This window comes from Tribolium madens, unplaced genomic scaffold (assembly GCF_015345945.1).
Source record: "Tribolium madens isolate multiple individuals breed KSU strain unplaced genomic scaffold, Tmad_KSU_1.1 Scaffold_1;HRSCAF=32;Tcas5.2_LG8, whole genome shotgun sequence".
NCBI lineage: Eukaryota > Metazoa > Arthropoda > Insecta > Coleoptera > Tenebrionidae > Tribolium > Tribolium madens.
This window is the reverse complement of record NW_025400984.1, coordinates 2,232,836-2,251,609: the sequence shown is the minus strand read 5'-3', so window position 1 is coordinate 2,251,609 and position 18,774 is coordinate 2,232,836. Positions and strand designations below refer to the sequence as shown.

At 32.6% G+C, this 18,774-nt stretch overlaps 3 protein-coding genes across 4 annotated transcripts; 1 reads left to right on the top strand and 2 right to left on the bottom strand.

Moving 5' to 3' along the window:
- Nucleotides 1-4,618: 4,618 nt before the first annotated feature.
- On the bottom strand, nucleotides 4,619-5,899 carry LOC123003666 (mitochondrial import inner membrane translocase subunit TIM50-C-like). Its single transcript, XM_044396585.1, has one exon. The coding sequence runs from the start codon at nucleotides 5,812-5,814 to the stop codon at nucleotides 4,693-4,695; it is 1,122 nt and encodes a 373-aa protein (XP_044252520.1). The 5' UTR covers nucleotides 5,815-5,899; the 3' UTR covers nucleotides 4,619-4,692.
- Nucleotides 5,900-6,092: 193 nt separating this feature from the next.
- Nucleotides 6,093-8,440, bottom strand: LOC123016398 (U3 small nucleolar RNA-associated protein 14 homolog A). The gene is made up of 2 exons (XM_044416766.1): nucleotides 7,496-8,440; nucleotides 6,093-7,430 (listed from the first exon to the last, which is right to left on the bottom strand). The coding sequence occupies exons 1-2, from the start codon at nucleotides 8,375-8,377 to the stop codon at nucleotides 6,093-6,095; spliced, it is 2,220 nt and encodes a 739-aa protein (XP_044272701.1). The 5' UTR covers nucleotides 8,378-8,440.
- A 242-nt stretch (nucleotides 8,441-8,682) lies between these two features.
- On the top strand, nucleotides 8,683-10,682 carry LOC123003722. 2 transcript variants are annotated; one of them, XM_044396679.1, is made up of 4 exons: nucleotides 8,683-8,752; nucleotides 8,801-9,309; nucleotides 9,357-9,655; nucleotides 9,707-10,682. In XM_044396679.1, the coding sequence occupies exons 2-4, from the start codon at nucleotides 8,811-8,813 to the stop codon at nucleotides 10,307-10,309; spliced, it is 1,401 nt and encodes a 466-aa protein (XP_044252614.1). In that variant the 5' UTR covers nucleotides 8,683-8,752; nucleotides 8,801-8,810; the 3' UTR covers nucleotides 10,310-10,682. The 2 variants fall into 2 exon arrangements, with proteins under 2 accessions (XP_044252614.1, XP_044252615.1); XM_044396680.1 differs by having other exon boundaries at nucleotides 8,704-8,756.
- The last annotated feature ends 8,092 nt before the right edge of the window (nucleotides 10,683-18,774 follow it).

The following is an 18,774-nucleotide window of genomic DNA, read 5'->3' as shown; positions in this document are numbered from 1 at the left end:
GGACTAATTTTTATCGGTGACCCCTCATTATTTTAATTTTTTACACTAACACAAGTGTATTTATGCCTGATTTCATGGAAGTTACTTAATCGTAAGGAATTATTAAAAGAAACCAATAAGACGCAGAACAAAAGCAAGAAATSAAACAATAAACGAAAAATACTTGCAAATTATACCAAAAAGACTTTCAACGACGACAATAATTTTACTGTCAATGTTAAATTAACAAATTCACTCGAACATGACATTTACGTGGTGTAGTTGAAGTACATATGTAAATTAATGTTCAAGGCTACCATCCTTAGAGACCCTTTAATTGTTTCAGTTTACATCGTGATAGAATTTTTTATTTCACTTTTAAGTTGGTAATGAAAAAATGAAATTGATGACGCACCGGTCTACCCTCCTGAATTTTACTATATTAAACCGTTATACATTTTTATATTTTCTAAATAATAAAGTTTAAATTAGGCCAATTTATAAAACGCAAAACGATATGGTTAGCGCTATCTAGAGCAGGAAAAACATATCGCATATATTTTATTTTTTCTCTCTTTTATTCCCAATTGTTCCGATTTGTTCTCTTTTGTTTCGGATTGTTCCCGTTTGTTTTCATTTGTTCTCGTTTTACATGCAATCTTACTTCCAACTGAAGTTAGTGCCATATTTAGGGAATTTCTGGAAATACTTTTATATTTGAAAAAATCGGTTTTTGTTAGTTTTTTATTTACAGTAGAATTGAGATATTAGCCTCCATCATTCTAAAAGAAATAAGYAGGTTACTGATATTTCGATGTGTTGGCGGCACTGCAACTTTGAATGAAATTTGTATCTCTGCTAAGTAATAAATAGTTTAATAAAAAATAGATAAAAACCTTACTCCATTATAATGTTTTCGTTTATTAAATTACTTAACAAATTCACATCAAATTTACAATTGTTTAGTTACTAGTTAGTGACTAACTGCTACGTCTCATTACCGACGTCTTTTTCTTATTATTACTGACCGGATGAAACGTACCCAGGGAAACAAACGAAGTGAGAGTGAGTACTTAATTGTCACTTTCAAATTTTTTAAAAGTTAGAAAATAGCGTCGTCTGCGTTGATTGACAGTAATAAAGTCTGGGAAATGCCAAAAAATGGCCGTTGGGGGAGCGACGAGTCGGCGCTCCAATGGAATCTGTATATTTTGGTTTGAAACCTTGATATTTTTGTATACGAAAATTTACTTTTGTGTTTTATGGGTTGTATAATAATTTTTTTGTTGATTGCAATTTTTTCTAAGAACTAGACCAAAAACATCAAAAATTAGAATATTTTATACGCAAATATAATTTTATTTATTAAAAAAAAAAAGATTTATATTTGGGTTAGATAGTTATTTTTATTCTTTACAAATTTCTTAATTTTGATTAGCATGTAAAATTTGATCATATTGTGTGATACATCGTTGTAATCAGGAACAAAAAGACTTTTCAAAAATAGTATATGGTGTCCAAAGTTGAGTGTTGTTACTCTAACATCAAAAACGCCTCGGAAAATACGATGACAGATTTAGATTCCTTGTAAAAAAGGTGCCTTAAGAATGTTCTTTTTTTCCAATAATTCAAAAACTAAAAATAACACATTAATTTTTTTTTTCAGATAATTGTTCAGCATAAAAATGAGCAACTTTAAAAAAGTGCCTTAAAACGTTCTTTTTTTCCAATAATTCAAAAACTAAAAATGACACATCAATTTTTTTTTCAGATAAGTGTTCAGCATAAAAATGCGCAACTTTGCCCTAATTTAATCGACGTCGGATCTCTTATAATAACTGAGATCCGCAGTGGCGGCAACATAGGCAGTGCCTATGCCATGCAAAATTCAAAAAATGCAACAAAGAATACAAAATTGTAAAATTAAAAAAGAAACTGAACTTCATGTGCCTGATAAAAAGCTTAAAACTTTTCCAATATACTATTTCTTTTCACACGTGCAAACCAGGCTTGCCGAGGATGGGTATGCAAAATCAACACTACCTCCTCTTGTGTCCCACCTCCAAAATTACCTCATCAGCCGTTCATCAAGCCTATACTGTTTAGATCTGAGATTGCGGACACATTTTTTAAAAAAGATTTATCTTACATACAAGATTCTGCTCTATCTACTACAAATATTATTTTATATAAATATGTTCATATACATAATAATTTTAGAAAAAGTTGTGCATTAGATGAGGGGGGAGGGGTCAACACATCTTTGCGTGCCTACCCAGTTTTAATGATCACGAGCCGCCACTGGAGATCCCCATGGTGGAGCTCAAAAAACGGATACCCTGTATGTCCGGGAGTGAACGGGCAAGTCGGTTTTCAGTACTTATTATTCTTTTTCAAAAGCAACCAGCAATACACCCTAGGCAGGGTCCAAACTCAGTCTTTACCTGCGTTCAGGGGTTGGGTTAGTAAGGGTAATAAATTATAATAAAAGTAAAAGATCAGTTCGCTAATATTTTTATGCTTTGAGTTTGTGGAAGTTGCTCCAGAAATTTRTTAGAAAGCTAAATATTGTTTTGACTTTTGGATCTTAAAAAAAAATCTAATCATAATTATTCCTATCTACTTGATAGGTTGTACATATTTACTAATTAGAAAGCTCACAGGTTCCATTTTCAARGGAAATTAAATTTTTGTATGGAGTAACAAGACATAATTCCATAAATTAAAATTTTTACAATCGGAAAAATTACAAACTTATGCAATTCTGGACTCAAAATTTTAGACATCAAGATATGTCAGTTCAAAAATTATCAACGTAAGCCACGCTTTAGTGTCATTAGGATTGACGTTTGGATCTAAAACTTGAAAGATTTAGTTGAAATTTATTTTTGGCGTCGATTTCCTAATACATACAATAAAGCCAGCAGTTGCAGTACGTTTTTTATATAATTATTATTTTTTTATTTTGAATTCTTGTCATTTTTATTCAGCTGCCAGCATAAAAACTACAAAAATAAAAAAAAAAGTTTCACATAAAGTCAGTTTTACATTTTAAGGCAACCGAATGACAAATCGTCCAAAATTCCGTGTCCGTACATCTAAATATCAAATTTACAATGCGCACTATAAAATTCATATTCTTTGGAGGGGCATCTATGATTTTTTTTAGTTTAAAAGTGTCCTTGTTTTCCATTACAATTTTTTGACATTGACCACATTTATGGGTACCACTAACTAACATTTACAGTTATGTCTTATTAAAAAAAGATTGTGATAGGCCGAATCATTTTTTATGAAGTACAACGATAAATTAAAAAATAAAAACGATCTCTTCAATATTTTTTTTTCATAGTTGCCCCGTTAAAAAATTATTTGTTTGAGACTTGGGACTTGTGGCGAGCATTTGTTTAAAAGTAATATTTTTTTGTATACGCTCTRGAAACAAGCTGAGTCTTTGCTGGACCCAATAAAATAGTATGAAAATGGTTATATTAGGTACTCAATATCCAAAATATAGTTATTCAGAACGGATAAGTCAATTTAGTTACTATCGTGGCGAAATTTGTTTAATTAATAATAGGTGCAAATTTGTTGTACAATAAATTATTTTGTCTGATTATTGTTGCTYTTTATTAAAARTCTCATAGATAATAAATAATCTTAGATCCCCACAACACACATTTTTTTCGAAAAAAAATGGTRAGGTCTACTAAACTCGGGACATTCGATYGAAGTACAATTCCAACAAAATTCACTTGTTTTTTCATTTCACGTCAAATGTTTCTGCTTCTAGTTTTCTAATAATAATAACTGAAAATTATTATGCTAATTACATGATAAAGATGACCGTAATCCGTTATTTGCTTGGGTTGGTACAAGGGCAGGTATAGACCCTCGATCCTGACAGCGCCTCTAGTGGTAAAAGCAATGAACTAGAATGCATTTTTGGGCAAAATATATTTATTAATAATTTAAAAACAACAGTGTTTTATTACATGGTGTTTGTTGAATTTGTTAAGAACTAATATTTTGTAATAAATACCAAAACCCTAAAACGAATCTTTAGGTCTACCGTTAAATATCGTGATATTTACATCAATCACAATATCTCAAAAACTAAAGACTTTTTTAAAAAAAGGTCAACGTATCGGCCTATAGAATATTCTTTTAAATTATCTTACAAAAACCGAAATTGATTACTTGAAAAATGACTGAGTAAAGTTGCTTTCAAGTTCACCATTTATGCATTTTTGTTCTTTTTTTAAAAGCATTGAATTAAAAAAAAAATCTCAACGTATCGGCCTGTAGATTTAAAAAACCTTTATTTTGATGTATAATACATGAAATTCTGTTGCATATTAAGAGAGTAATTTTGTTTTCAATATACTAACGTCTCGAATCGTTGGTCGCGGACACCCTTAAAAGATGCAACCCTTTCAGGGGATGTAGCTTCTTTCATAATATTTTTCGATACATGTTTATGGGAAACTTTTATCTTAAAATTGAATATTCTATCACCTATTTACATTTGTAACAATAAAAATGAAACAGCCTGTAGATAAATTTTTGTTGGTTCCTGCAACCTTGTTTATAAAATCTGAATAAATGATTAACTAAAAATTGTAAGGAAACAACTATCAAAGAAATAAAATACGATTTATTTATCAAACTTTAATTTTTACCGAAATAATTACAAGTCTTAAATTAATCTAATTAGAACTGCTTTCGTGAGAAAATCGTCGGAACCCACGGTCTCGGTTTGGCTTCTTGTTCCTTTTTCTTCGCCCCTTGTGCTTCTAAAAGTTCCATCAACTTTTTCTGCTTCTCTCGAAATGCTTCAATCGGATCGTCATATTTACTATAATAAAGTAAAACCTCCCTAACATCATCAATATTATTATCCACTATAGTCTTGAGGAAAATCGATAAATCAACCAAAGACAGGTCTTCATCAGCTCCTTCCCACCGCTTGACTTTCAAGAGATTCTCTGGATGGAACTGTACACTATTCGGATTCCAGTCCACCACAATAACTTTACTCAAATCCCGGTTCAATTTGTCAAGACTTTTAACGTGATGCCCTCCTGTGAAATGCGTCGCGTCTCTGACTAGTTTGTAAGCGATGATGTTTTTGGGGTCCATGGCTTCAATGAGGGGAAAAACCGTCATTCCTTGCTCTGCTGTGTAGACAACGATTTCGTAATGCCCATGAAGAGACTCTAGGAAGTAATCCAAGCCTGGCCTCTTTTTGAACCGCCACCCAGTGTTGTAAGTCCAATCTGGGTGCACGAGAACATCTGTCAACTCCAATACTAGAGTATATTTAGGTTGTAAATAAGGGTACTGAAGGGGATCTGGAAGTAACTTGTCTCGAGAGGGCTCTTTGATTAATCTTCTGTAATTATCCAATTCTCTATACGTCCGCATTAAGTATTGACGCCACAGAGGTAAGTGCGATAAGTCGTCTTCGATCACCTTGCCGTCCCTGTCCTTCTCAGGAGCCCCGAGTACAAAGATCAAGTAGGACCCCAAACACGTGAAAGACACTCCAAAGAAGATTAACGTTAGTTTCATCGTTCGCCATGATGCCTCTCGTTGTTTTTTCGCTTCTTCTTCTTCCGATGTTGCTTTTTCGTTCGTTTCTTTATTTATGAGACTACCGAGTGGTGACTTAACCGGTTGTTTTTTTACATCCTCGACATAATTTCGACGCTGAATTATGACTAGTGGTGAGTTGAAGAGGACTCGGGGGACGTTCCGTGTAAGAATTAGGGACGATTTGTGCCGAAATAAATTACTATAAACGTTCAAAGTTCTAAAAGTGGATCTATACATTTTGAGGTTAGGATACAACTGTCAAACACGTTGTTTCAAATCCTAAAAAAAAATACACTCGATATTTAATTTACTAGTAATTGCATGTAATTATGAAAACCAACATCTTGAGACATTGTACTGTTCGTATGGAACGACTAATCATTTTTAACCAAAGTTTATATAATAAAAATTTGAAATTAAATTTTCTTGTGTTGGTAGCTTTGACATTGACAAACTTTCAAAAAACCCGCGAAATGGATCAAAATCACAATTCACAATAAAACAACAAAGAAGGTTTAATTATTTTTATTTAAAAGAATATTTTTACTTATTGGTTCAATAATGCTCCCCATTTGAGTTGTAACTGCCGGTTTGATCAACCTCCTATAGGCTGTTTCCGGCACAAAGGTGTTACTAATGGGCGCCCTCATACTCGCCTCAAAATCCTTCACAGTTTTAAAAGGAAATGGAACTTCAGACACCATATGTTCTTTGATTTTGTTTTGCGCTTTTTCGTTGATAATCAAGGCTCCTTTATTATCGTCTCTTCTAGGTACTTTAGGCGGTGCTTTGATCGTGAATCTTCGTTTTTTACGCTTGCTAATTTTTATGTTGGTACCACCCCAACTCCCCCAGCCGGGTAAACTCAGATCGACATCTTTGGGCTTATCTCGATCGATCTCGTCCTGTTTTTCTTTGGCGAATTCTTGGACAATGTCGTCGTCTTCGAATGCTTCTGAGATTATTTCGCGTTGAGTGGGTTCTTCGTTATCTTCTGTTAAGATGTCTGGAATTGCTGTTGAAAGATTTGTTGGTTTGATCTTCAAGTATTTGTCAGGGTCTATGTTTGACTCGTTTTGATTCAATTCTTTAAATGCGATGTTTCTCAAGTCTGACAAATTTTCATTGTTTTGAACATTTTCGGAATTGGAATTAGGATTTTCAATTAATTCTTCGTCAATGATTGGAATTTTCTTTTGTGGATTCAGAGTTAAATCGATTTTATTATCAACTATTTCCCTTTTAGATTCCTTATTTGCCTTGTCTTTTTTATTTAATTTATTCTTTAGTTTCTTGACACTCCTCAACATTTTTCTGTGAAGCTTATTTTCAAATTTATTAAACATATTTTCTACGTCTGCAGTATTTTCCACAACACTAATTTCCCACTCTGACGTTGACATGGTTTTATTTAAATTTTCACTTGAATTTTTCTTCGGACTAGCCTTTGATTCTTTCTTCTTTTTGGACACTTTTGTTTCATTAACGGTTGGAGTTTCTTCAGAAATGTCTTGTTGTTCAATTTTTCCTTCTTCTTCATTTTTCTCCCTCGTTTCTTTTTTCTTTTTGGGCACTGTTTCTTTATTAAAAGTTGTAGTTTCTTCAGACATGTCTTGTTGCAATTGTTCAGTTTGTCCTTCTTCTTTATTCTTTTCCATCCAGTATTTTCGATAACCACTGATAAAATCAGCAACTTCTTTTTCAGGCTTGATACCGTTGACCCATGGATTATTTTCATCAACCACATCGGGAACCTTTTCTTCTGCTTCGTCATCTTCAGAGTCGCTGTTAGTTTTCAGTTTTTGAGTGAGTTCGCGACTTAATGTTAGTTGTTGTGCTAAAACTTGCCTACTCTGAAAAAAACATAAAAGTAAAGTTTTGTTTTTTGGTAAAAATCATTGAAAAAAAAGATCGTCACCTCTTTATCATACTTGGCCCTGATTTGCTGATTCTTTGCCCACTTTCCTGTACTCTTATGTCTCAAACTGAATCTCTCCTCAATCCTCGACTTCTCAATCTCCTCTAATTTTTTTAACGCCTCCTCTGGATTGGTCTTCTGCAGTTGTTCAAATTCCTTCAACTGTTTTTTAATCCTTTCACGTTTCTGTATCCTGTGATATTTCTTGCTCTTGATTTTATTCTGCCGTCGAGCTTTGGCTTCTTTGTACCCTTGGTACGCCCTCAATTTTGCTGCTTCTTGACGCCGAACCAGCATTTCCTTCATCGTCAGTGGAAACTTTTCTTGCTCTAAATCAATATGAAACTCCTCAGTTTTCGGTTCAATCTTCTCCAGTTCCTGTTGAAGGCTAGATTTCACACGCCACATGGTGGGAAACTTCTCTGATTCCTTTTTCTCCAATTTAAAATCATTGTTTAAGGGAAAGGATAAGTTAGTCGAGACACGGTTTGCTGTGACGGTGGCTTCCCACCGGTCCAATTTCAGTCGTGTCTTTTCATAGGCGACGCTCCTTCGAATTCGATTGGCTTGGGGCTTTTCCAGAGGCTTAGGGAGTGTGTGAGATTGTCTTTGGATTTTTCGGACATTCTCGCTAATTTTTAACCGACTTTTCCTGTCTTTCAACGATTTAGCCAAATCATTTAAGTGAACTGCACCTTTGTTGCCGGTTATAGACTTTACTAAGTTGAATTCGGAGATTTGGAGGGTTGGTTCGGTCCGAGAAGGTTTCTTTAGTTGTTGCGTCTTGTTCAAACTTAGAACCTTTTGCACCAATTTATCATGTTTGGAGGCATCTTCTTCGGTGTACAAATCTTCGTAATTATCACTCGCATCACTTTCCATTTTTTAAAACCATTCAAATAAATTCATACACGTGTGTTTAGAGGTTAGGTAATTCGTATTGACGTTTAGTTGACATTTGGGGGAAAACCACAGCGGACCAGCTTAGTGGTGTTACATTTAATTATTTATATAACAAAATAACCAGTAAACACAAACAAATTTAAATTTGTTGTCTATATTTTGCACGAGTTTGTTATTTAATTAAAACTTATTGAGGTATTTTGTAATAGATTTGGTATTTATATTTAATTAGCAATATTTGGCTGTTTTACTGTAATTTTAGGTTTTAAGTAAATGACAATTGACAACACTATATTCAGAGTGAGGTTGAGGTTAAGAGTGTAAGTTTTTAAAAAATTCTGCACAAATAAAGAAGTGGGTATATTGTTTATTTTTGTTCTGAAATTTTTAATCGTTAAGTAGTTTTCCAGTAATGAGTACCACAAATCCGGCCCCTGCAAATCTGACCCTTGCAAATCCTATCAACACGGAATCCACTGGTTGGAAGATTTTCTCTGCTTTTATTGACGACACTCCATTAAGTTTGCCCGAAGAAGTTTTGTGGAGTTACCTTTCTGACGAATTGAAGCTAGATACTCAAGCGATACCGTCTGAATGTAGAGAACATTTGCCTTTAATTTTGGTGGCATATATGAATATTTGGTCTGGGTGGCATTTTAAAAGCGATTTTTTGGAAGGGAAAATTCCGAAGGATCATTATTTTCAACGTTTTCAGAAGTATATGAGGTACAAATTAAATATTGCTATTCGTGGACAGTTTGCGGTTGCTCTAAAGGCTGTACAAGAACAACAGAAAATGGTTGCACCTATTCAGATTGAGAATAAAGTGGATTCTGAATTTTCGCCATTTACTATTCATATTCAATGTCCAGCAAATATGTTGAACACAATTGTTTTTTCAAATGTGGGAGGTAAGTAAGGTGTTGTTATAAAAATAACATTAATTTTTTTGTAATAGATGATATAGTAATGAAACAGCACCTCGGCGGTGATTGGGAAGAATTAACAATAACTCAATTGTTAAATTGGCCTCATGTTGAAGTCACGTTTCGCAATAAAGACGTCTGTTTCGTGCGACGTCAACGTTTTGAATACCTGCGTTACTTAAATTTCTTACCACACGAATCAAAGAAACACGAGGAGTCCGTCATTGAAAACGTAGAAATATTATCCAATTACGGCAACCAGAGGCAATGTTTCAGTTACAAATTTCTCCAGGCATATTTCAACACATATCTCGAGTTTTTGGAAAAGTTGGTAAGTTTGTATTGTAAGGGAAAGGACAGTTGTTAATATTGTATTTTTAAGGTTGCTCCAATAAAATTCAACGAGATCCAAACAATCCTCACGCAGTTTCTTGAGGACGTGAAATACATCGATGTGAATCAAAGRATGGTGACCAACACWACAGTGTTGTTCAGATTGTCGCCAATGCGATTTATTCGAAATAAAAAATTAGTGAAAAACTCGGATAATAAATTGGACTCGGCGAGGGTGGGATACTGTGAAATCATCTCTCCGCAAACCGAGTTGCTTTTGCTTTATTGCAAGGCGGAACAGACTGATACTCCATATCTCAGTTTTGAGTATATAGAAGAACTTAAAAAATCTAACAAGACTGAGGCTGTTATTATGCCTTCTATAGTGTACAGATGTACGTTTTGCAATATTAGATATAATTCGCCAGACTCGAAACAATTGATGATGCAGCATTTGAAAGCGGCACATAAGATGGAACAACAAGTTCGGTGTACTTTTTGTAAAAAACATTTGAATGTGTTGAGTTTGGTTGCGAATCGGTGGTCACATCGGTGTCTACAAAGTCAGAATAGCTCCACTAGCCGTTCTGTTAATTCGAACAGTTTGGTGTCAAGTGCGACAAGTACTTCAAACGATCAAAACATTATTTAAGTTATAATTATATAAACTTCTTAGTTAGATACATATAATTTAGTTAATTTTATAAAGCAGAAGCACTATTTTTTAAACATATGTATGTATTACAATTGATTTTATGGTTCCAAAAGTATCTAATTAAACACTATTTTTTAATATAAATTATGGTTGATACGAGAAGAGTATAGTGATTTTCTTTTACAATCTTTTTGCTAACATTCTTTATGAGTTTATGATTTATTTTCTTTTATGTTATTATTTATAAGATTCTATATTTGTAACTTTTGAAAAGTAATTATCATTAATTGCCTTTTTCAAAATGTAATGCAATACTCTTTACCTTGTCAGTACTGTTTTTGGGGAATAAATTGTTATTATTTCTTTTTTAGACTTTGGTTTTCTTATCTACCTTGTTAATGGGTTCAATACTTTGGCCTATTGAAATATTTCTTTTTTCTACTTTATAATTGATAAAGCATTTTTTGTAATTTCATTTCAGGAATTTTGTTAATATGATTAGGTATATAGGGGTACGACCACTTAATTTTAACGAATCAACAAATAATGTCAATGATGTTTGGGGGAAAATAAGTCAAAAAAATTTGTCTTAAAAGTCAATGAATTCAACAGCGTAGATTGCAGGAATGTTCTTTATGCCGAAGGCTATTGCATTAATTATTAGACAATTGTATTTTGTGATCTACTTTTAATTTTATTAGTAAATTGCTAGTTTTGTCCGTTTTTATATTTATTTTTTATTACCTCTATATATAGCAAGAAAAAACAAAGTGGTAAATTTAATACCATAATAATAATATTAATTAATAATATACAGGGTGATTCTTAAATAGACCGACAAAATTTTATCACAGCTTCCCAAGTATAAATGGAGACTAACTGAACCCTTTTTACGTTTATATTTTTTAGGGGCAAAACCCCTTTAATCCGTGCRACTTACGGCGTTTATGAATTGTTGCAATGATCAAGTACATTTTGATCAAATTAATACCATGGTTTCCACACTACCTGTACTATACTATTTACGCACACATCAGTGGCGTACGCTTTACCTCAAAAATAACTTTAATAAATTTTATTTGGAGAACGGTTAAACAAAGAATTTTTTCAATATTTTTTCCAGCATGTTCTCATTTGGTACTACCAAGGATAAAATTTTGTCGGTCTATTTAAGAATCACCCTGTATAGTGTATCCCCGGATAGGTGAAACGACTCTTGTAAAAGATAAAAATTCCCGATTTAAATTTTCATTTTACGAGGTTCAGCATTGCTTGGTTAAAGAGTAAAGACTAATTTCTAACATAATTTAAGTTTTAAAAAATTAAGTATGCTTTGAAAATTTTTAAAAAAACCTATTTTTCTGTAAAGTGCCTTTTGTGTGGCGATTATTACTCACGCCGCACAGAAAAATACCATGGAATGTAAGATACCAGGAACATTTACGCTTAGATAAGCTTTTTCCCCCCTTTCTAAAAAGTTGGGGGTGCTTTTTAAAATTTTAAAGTAAGGTTTGTTAGTTATCCGAATCGACATATTTTTTATTTAAATTAAATTGAGTTGCATCAAAGGTCTACTAGGACTAAAAATTTCAAAATTAAACCACTCCTAACTGAAAAACGAATTGACAAAGAAAATTTTTTGTGACATTTAGGTACGCTCATTTTTTCCCTTTCCGTAAATATTTTAAAAAGTAGGGGGTGCCATTTAAAATTTTAAAGTAGGGGTGGCTAGTCACTAAGGGATGAATCCTAAAATCTAACGTTGTTTTTGAACGTTTTGAACTTCCCCTCGCGATCCTAATTGACCTGTTTTTGCTTGAAAATACATTTACTCAATGWCAAGATTGGCTCCTTTTGAAATGAAAGCCCTGTATATTTACCAGATTCACCTTAAAATGTATTTGTTGAATCTTCCAAATGCAATTTCAATTCGAAAACCTCGAAAACTTTCATTAATTTTCATGAATAATTTGTTATTGTCCTTATTGATGCAAATTTGACTTTCTAGGTTTCTATACTTAATTTTTTTAAGAAGAAAGTGTTCAAAGATATAATTAATACGCTTAAATTGGATTGGACGCGTAATCAGCATACAATTGAAGTAATTTTGGAAGTTGATGAGTTTTTTSTCTTGTGTCATTTTGAGGAAAGTTAGGAGCATAAGTATTTAAGTTGTTTACTCGTTTTAAGTGAAATTAATGTTAATTAAATTTTCTCTGTAAGTCTTTGTTTCGAAGATCTTGTTGAAATAGTAATTTTGGGTTATAGAAGTTTTACTGTAGGTATACCTAAAGTCTGTTTTTTTTTAATGGAAATGCCAANGCGTACGCTTTACCTCAAAAATAACTTTAATAAATTTTATTTGGAGAACGGTTAAACAAAGAATTTTTTCAATATTTTTTCCAGCATGTTCTCATTTGGTACTACCAAGGATAAAATTTTGTCGGTCTATTTAAGAATCACCCTGTATAGTGTATCCCCGGATAGGTGAAACGACTCTTGTAAAAGATAAAAATTCCCGATTTAAATTTTCATTTTACGAGGTTCAGCATTGCTTGGTTAAAGAGTAAAGACTAATTTCTAACATAATTTAAGTTTTAAAAAATTAAGTATGCTTTGAAAATTTTTAAAAAAACCTATTTTTCTGTAAAGTGCCTTTTGTGTGGCGATTATTACTCACGCCGCACAGAAAAATACCATGGAATGTAAGATACCAGGAACATTTACGCTTAGATAAGCTTTTTCCCCCCTTTCTAAAAAGTTGGGGGTGCTTTTTAAAATTTTAAAGTAAGGTTTGTTAGTTATCCGAATCGACATATTTTTTATTTAAATTAAATTGAGTTGCATCAAAGGTCTACTAGGACTAAAAATTTCAAAATTAAACCACTCCTAACTGAAAAACGAATTGACAAAGAAAATTTTTTGTGACATTTAGGTACGCTCATTTTTTCCCTTTCCGTAAATATTTTAAAAAGTAGGGGGTGCCATTTAAAATTTTAAAGTAGGGGTGGCTAGTCACTAAGGGATGAATCCTAAAATCTAACGTTGTTTTTGAACGTTTTGAACTTCCCCTCGCGATCCTAATTGACCTGTTTTTGCTTGAAAATACATTTACTCAATGWCAAGATTGGCTCCTTTTGAAATGAAAGCCCTGTATATTTACCAGATTCACCTTAAAATGTATTTGTTGAATCTTCCAAATGCAATTTCAATTCGAAAACCTCGAAAACTTTCATTAATTTTCATGAATAATTTGTTATTGTCCTTATTGATGCAAATTTGACTTTCTAGGTTTCTATACTTAATTTTTTTAAGAAGAAAGTGTTCAAAGATATAATTAATACGCTTAAATTGGATTGGACGCGTAATCAGCATACAATTGAAGTAATTTTGGAAGTTGATGAGTTTTTTSTCTTGTGTCATTTTGAGGAAAGTTAGGAGCATAAGTATTTAAGTTGTTTACTCGTTTTAAGTGAAATTAATGTTAATTAAATTTTCTCTGTAAGTCTTTGTTTCGAAGATCTTCTTGAAATAGTAATTTTGGGTTATAGAAGTTTTACTGTAGGTATACCTAAAGTCTGTTTTTTTTTAATGGAAATGCCAAACCGTCTTAACGTTGGCACCACTAGTAAATCCATTCGTGGTAATTTTAATAAAGGAAGTTGGCAGTTCCGGTTTTTTGAATTAATTTAAAAACAATGTCATTAAACGTCAACACAAAAAATCGGCTAAGAAAATTTAGAGACGAAACACCAAAAAAGAAACGAATTCGGTATCGCTAACAGTTTTTCGAAATTTTGAAACGAATAGTTCACAAGCAGGAAGTTAGAAAAAGAGCCCGTTGCAATTTGTAATGCAGGTTTGCTAAACATTTTCAATTTTTGGCAAGAAATTGACAAGAATACAAAATAAACTTGAATGAGAAAGAACCTCGGAAAGAAAGCAATTAAATTAGTGTCTTGTGCATCGTTTTTTGAGGAACGAGTTGAAAAAGTAACAATTTTCAAACTAAAGCGGAAGAAGAATTTATAAAATGCATCAACTTTGAACTCATTTCAATAAATTACACAAAATTTATTGCCAATCATCAAAATACCTACTTGTATCTTTTGCTAAATAACTTTTTTCCGTATAAYCATCATTTTTCTTCAAAGTTTTTGTAGCAAGAGCCTAATTTTTGTCCACAACATTGTACTTACTAGCGGTGTGTTTCTACCAAAATTATTAGCACTGAATTTTGTCTTTGGACCTGAGGTAATGATTTCTGTCCTCAGGTATTCAATTATTGCGCTTTCAAAGAGCAAACAGGTACATAAAAGTCAAAATTTTGACATCTCAATTTGCAAACATAACCATAATTTTTTAACAAAATTTCTAGMGACAAAAACAAAGGGCAAACAAAATTTGTGGTATGGAGACAAGCTGCTACCAATTTTTTCACCAAAATTTTGACTTGGTAATTTCTATTTAAAGAGAAAACATACTTTAGTTGTAATAACTAGTAAATGTGGTCAAATCCTATCGGATTTAATTAAGAGTTTCATTTTTATTTAGTAAAGTGTTTTTTAGATTGTAAAAAATAATGTTTAGGTCACTTTGAGTAGCTTCAGATCGGTTCAGGTCACTTTATTAGTTGTAATAATTTTATTTCAAAAACCACTTAAGATTAAATTAATTTAACATTATTTAATTTTTAAAATCCTAATAGTAAACATTAATTTTTTTGTAGAACCTTTAGTTAGACAATTCCGGAATCTGCGAAACTCCACAACCACTTTTCTTATTCTTGCTCTCCCATTTTCCCGTAATACGTATTCACAATCCGCCCTGTAACAATCCCAGTTTTATCGGAATCAATAACCATATTCACTTTTCGCCGAAATATACAGGCTTGCTACTTCCCTTAGTAATTCCCATTGTTGGCAGAAATGTGCCATCGTAGATATTCATATTGGCAGCCTTGGAATGGCGTATTAAAAAGTTCCCCAACTTGCAATAATTCGTCCCTACATTTCTATTCACCTGTGCCCCAAAAGGCGACACAATATTAATATTTCGCCGTAAGACCTTGTACACAATTGCAAGGGATTTCATAACAGAAGATAAATTCTAAACTAAATTAATTAAAACTTAAGCCTTGTTGTCTCGCATTTCTAGGGAAAGTTCAGAGACACTTGCAAACTTACAGCTAGTAAGAGAATTAATAGCTGTTATGTCATAATCAGACAGGTTGCGAGGGGAAAATTTTCTCGTTTTTCAATCAACAATCCGCAAAAATTTGCTTAATCGCCAACTGGAGTGATTAATTCTTAACTTGAAACAACTTCCAAAGTAATTAAAATAAATTGTAAAGACTTTCAAATCATGTTCTATTGTGATTTCGGTCGACTCTTGTTTCCCACTTGAGTGTTGACGCAATGAATGATTTCTGTTCGTGATTGTTTCGCCGGCAATAATTTGTCAACATAATGGCTCCTAGCGACATTTTATAACTCTCCAGATAAATTAATATTCGCGAAATTAACACAAGAACCTTTCTGATTGGCCAGTTGCGACACGTGACATCTATGGCCACCGAAGGGGAAACGAAACAATCGACGATTAATCAATATGGCTCCTGGAGGGAGGGAAAACCAGTTTTTTGTTATATTTCTTGAGAATCTGTTATCATTTCTACGTTTTCCCATCCGGCAGTAAATTATTCTGTTCACTCCACACTTGTGGTGTCCTTTTTCTGTCTTCCGGAAGATCATTTTACATATTGCATTTCACCTCTTTCTCTATTGGAATGTTCACTGGAATAAGTTTACGATAAATTTAAACGGATCGTCMGTCGCTTTATGAATTTTTTWAAAAAAATATTAGCTTCATATATCTGAGAGGAATGCGACCGACGAATATTCGRACTCCTTCATCCTGAATTATGCTTCTTTTAGATTAAAACAGGTGAGCGATTGCTGTAATAACAAGTTCCRYAGTAGGTGAATTAGGCCGTTTTTATTCATCAAGTCATTTCATACGATATTTTTTATTTTGTTGAGAACAAATAAAGAAAATAAACAAAATAGCGTTTGATTTTTTGTTGTGCAAGGCTGTGGCGTATAATTGCGGTCAAAGCCGTCCTTTCGCAAACAGAACATGTGCATGTAGTTWTCTACTTAATTAAATTCAATTTAGACTAATTGTAACGATATTTGGTAGCCAGCATTGACTTTAGTTTTGCCGAAATTAATGAAGCTCTCCCTCCAATTGTGTATCCACAGGATATCCCGAAAAGGCTTCTAATTGATCCATCTGTTACATTACAACTACACCAATAAAACGTTTTATGGCCACTAAAGTGTCTCAGGTGTTTGTTTCTACTGAAACACTCACTGTCCACTCTTTCTTTCACCCGCTGCATCTAAAGCCAACAGCTTAATTTTATTTGGCTGATTATGTAGGTGCTGTTTTTGCCTTGAAATTAGCATTTCCGGATCATGAATTTACTGCTTTTGCATAAAGTGACCCTTAAAATCTTGGAGGACAATTTCTTGCAACGATGCTTAATTTAAGCTCGCTTTGTTCTCAAGAATTTGCGATTCCAGTTGAAAAACAATCCCGTGCAGGTGTCTGAAAATTAGAGATTTAATTTCCATAATGAAGGGAGCGCAAAATTCGCATGAAAAAATAGCAACATTGTTTTTTTAGTTTAGTCTTAATTAAGTTGGCAATATTAGATTTTSTAAAAACAAAAGACAGAGACGCGTCAAACAACCTCTCACTGTACATGATTGTGACAGTGTTTTCACCTTTATTTTGCGTTCACTTGCCCCTCGAGACGCCTTGACATACAGAGTGTTCCGTCTAAACCCCACATTAGAAGTATTGGGAGTTGGAATAATCGTATTTATTTGAAAATTGGTACATAGCCATAAACCATTAAGTTCTCCTAAATAAAAATATCTTCTAGATGGCGGTATTTCCGGTTATACCGGAAGTCGGTCTCAACTTTCTTATTTTAAATAAAAAGGTATATTTTTTACTCGTTTTTGAATTAATCGGGTTATTTTAAGGGAGGTTTCATCAGCTTTCCCTATACCTAAATTTAGCCGTTTATGAAATATTTGGAGATTTAAAAAAAAAAATTGGATCTACACCTTCCATTTTAAAAATCGGTAACTCTGCCATTTTTTAAGATTTTGAATTCGTTTTTTTGGCGTTTGAAAGAGGAAGCTTAGATCCTTTCTCTGGTGTTTTCAAATTTTGAAAAAAATAACATATCCCAAAATTTTAAGGTTACTTTTGTAATAATTCAAATACTTATAACTCAATTTTTTCAAATGAAATACCCCAATTTTTATTTTACTAAATAGAAGAGAATTTAATTATGCAATGATCTGAATTAACATTTCCTATACCTAAATTTAATAATTTTCTAGTTATGGACCTTTTTTGAAGACTACAGAAAGTTTATTACTAGCCACACCCGTTTTCACGTAGTTTGCTATGGAAATCAAAAATGTCAAAATTGTTTGTCAAAGTCGACTGTCGACGTTTATTGAGAAAGAATTTTGACATTTTTGATTTCCATGGCAAACTATACGAAAACGGATGTGGCTAGTAATAGATTTTCGACAGTCTTAAAAAAAAGTCAAAAAGGGAACGTTAATACAGATCGATGCAGAATTAAATTCTCTTTCATTTAGTAAAATAAAAATTGGGGTATTTCATTTGGAAAAATTGAGTTATGGGTATTTGAATTACTACAAAAGTAACTCTTAAATTTTAAAGTTTGTTAATTTTTTTTTCAAAATTTGAAAACACCAGAACGCTAAAAAAAAAACGAATTTAAAATTTAAAAAAATAACAGAGTTACCCATTTTTAAAGTGGAAGGTGCAGATCCAAAATTTTTTGAAAATCTCCAAATATATCAAAAACCCCTAAATTTGGGTATAGGGAAAGCTGATGAAAACTCTCTTAAAATAACCCGATTAATCCAAAACGTAGTAAAAAATATAGCTTTCCATTTAAAATAAGAAAATTGAGACCGACTTTCGGTATAACCGGAAGTGCCAATATCTGAAAAATATTTTCATTTAGGAGGACTTAATGCATTATGGCTATGTACCAATTTTCAAACAAATATGATTATTCGAACTCCCAATACTTTTAATGTGGGGTTTAGACGGAACACCCTGTATAAGATGGATTGATGATGTGATCGTAATTTTTATTGTAAATTATTTTGTTAACTAGTTTCAGCTCCCAACAGGTCATTTGTTAGAACCTCACTAAACCACTCAAGTCGAAAATGGTGGAGGCGCCGGACTAAAAATTCTCGTATTCAAATTATTTCGTCCATCCGTCCGAACTTACAAAAATAAATTGAGCAAAACGGCGGGTTGTTTACGGTAAGCACATAATTATAAGCAACCCTTTTTAGAAAGAGTTTTCGAATTAATCAACGGACCGTGACTTT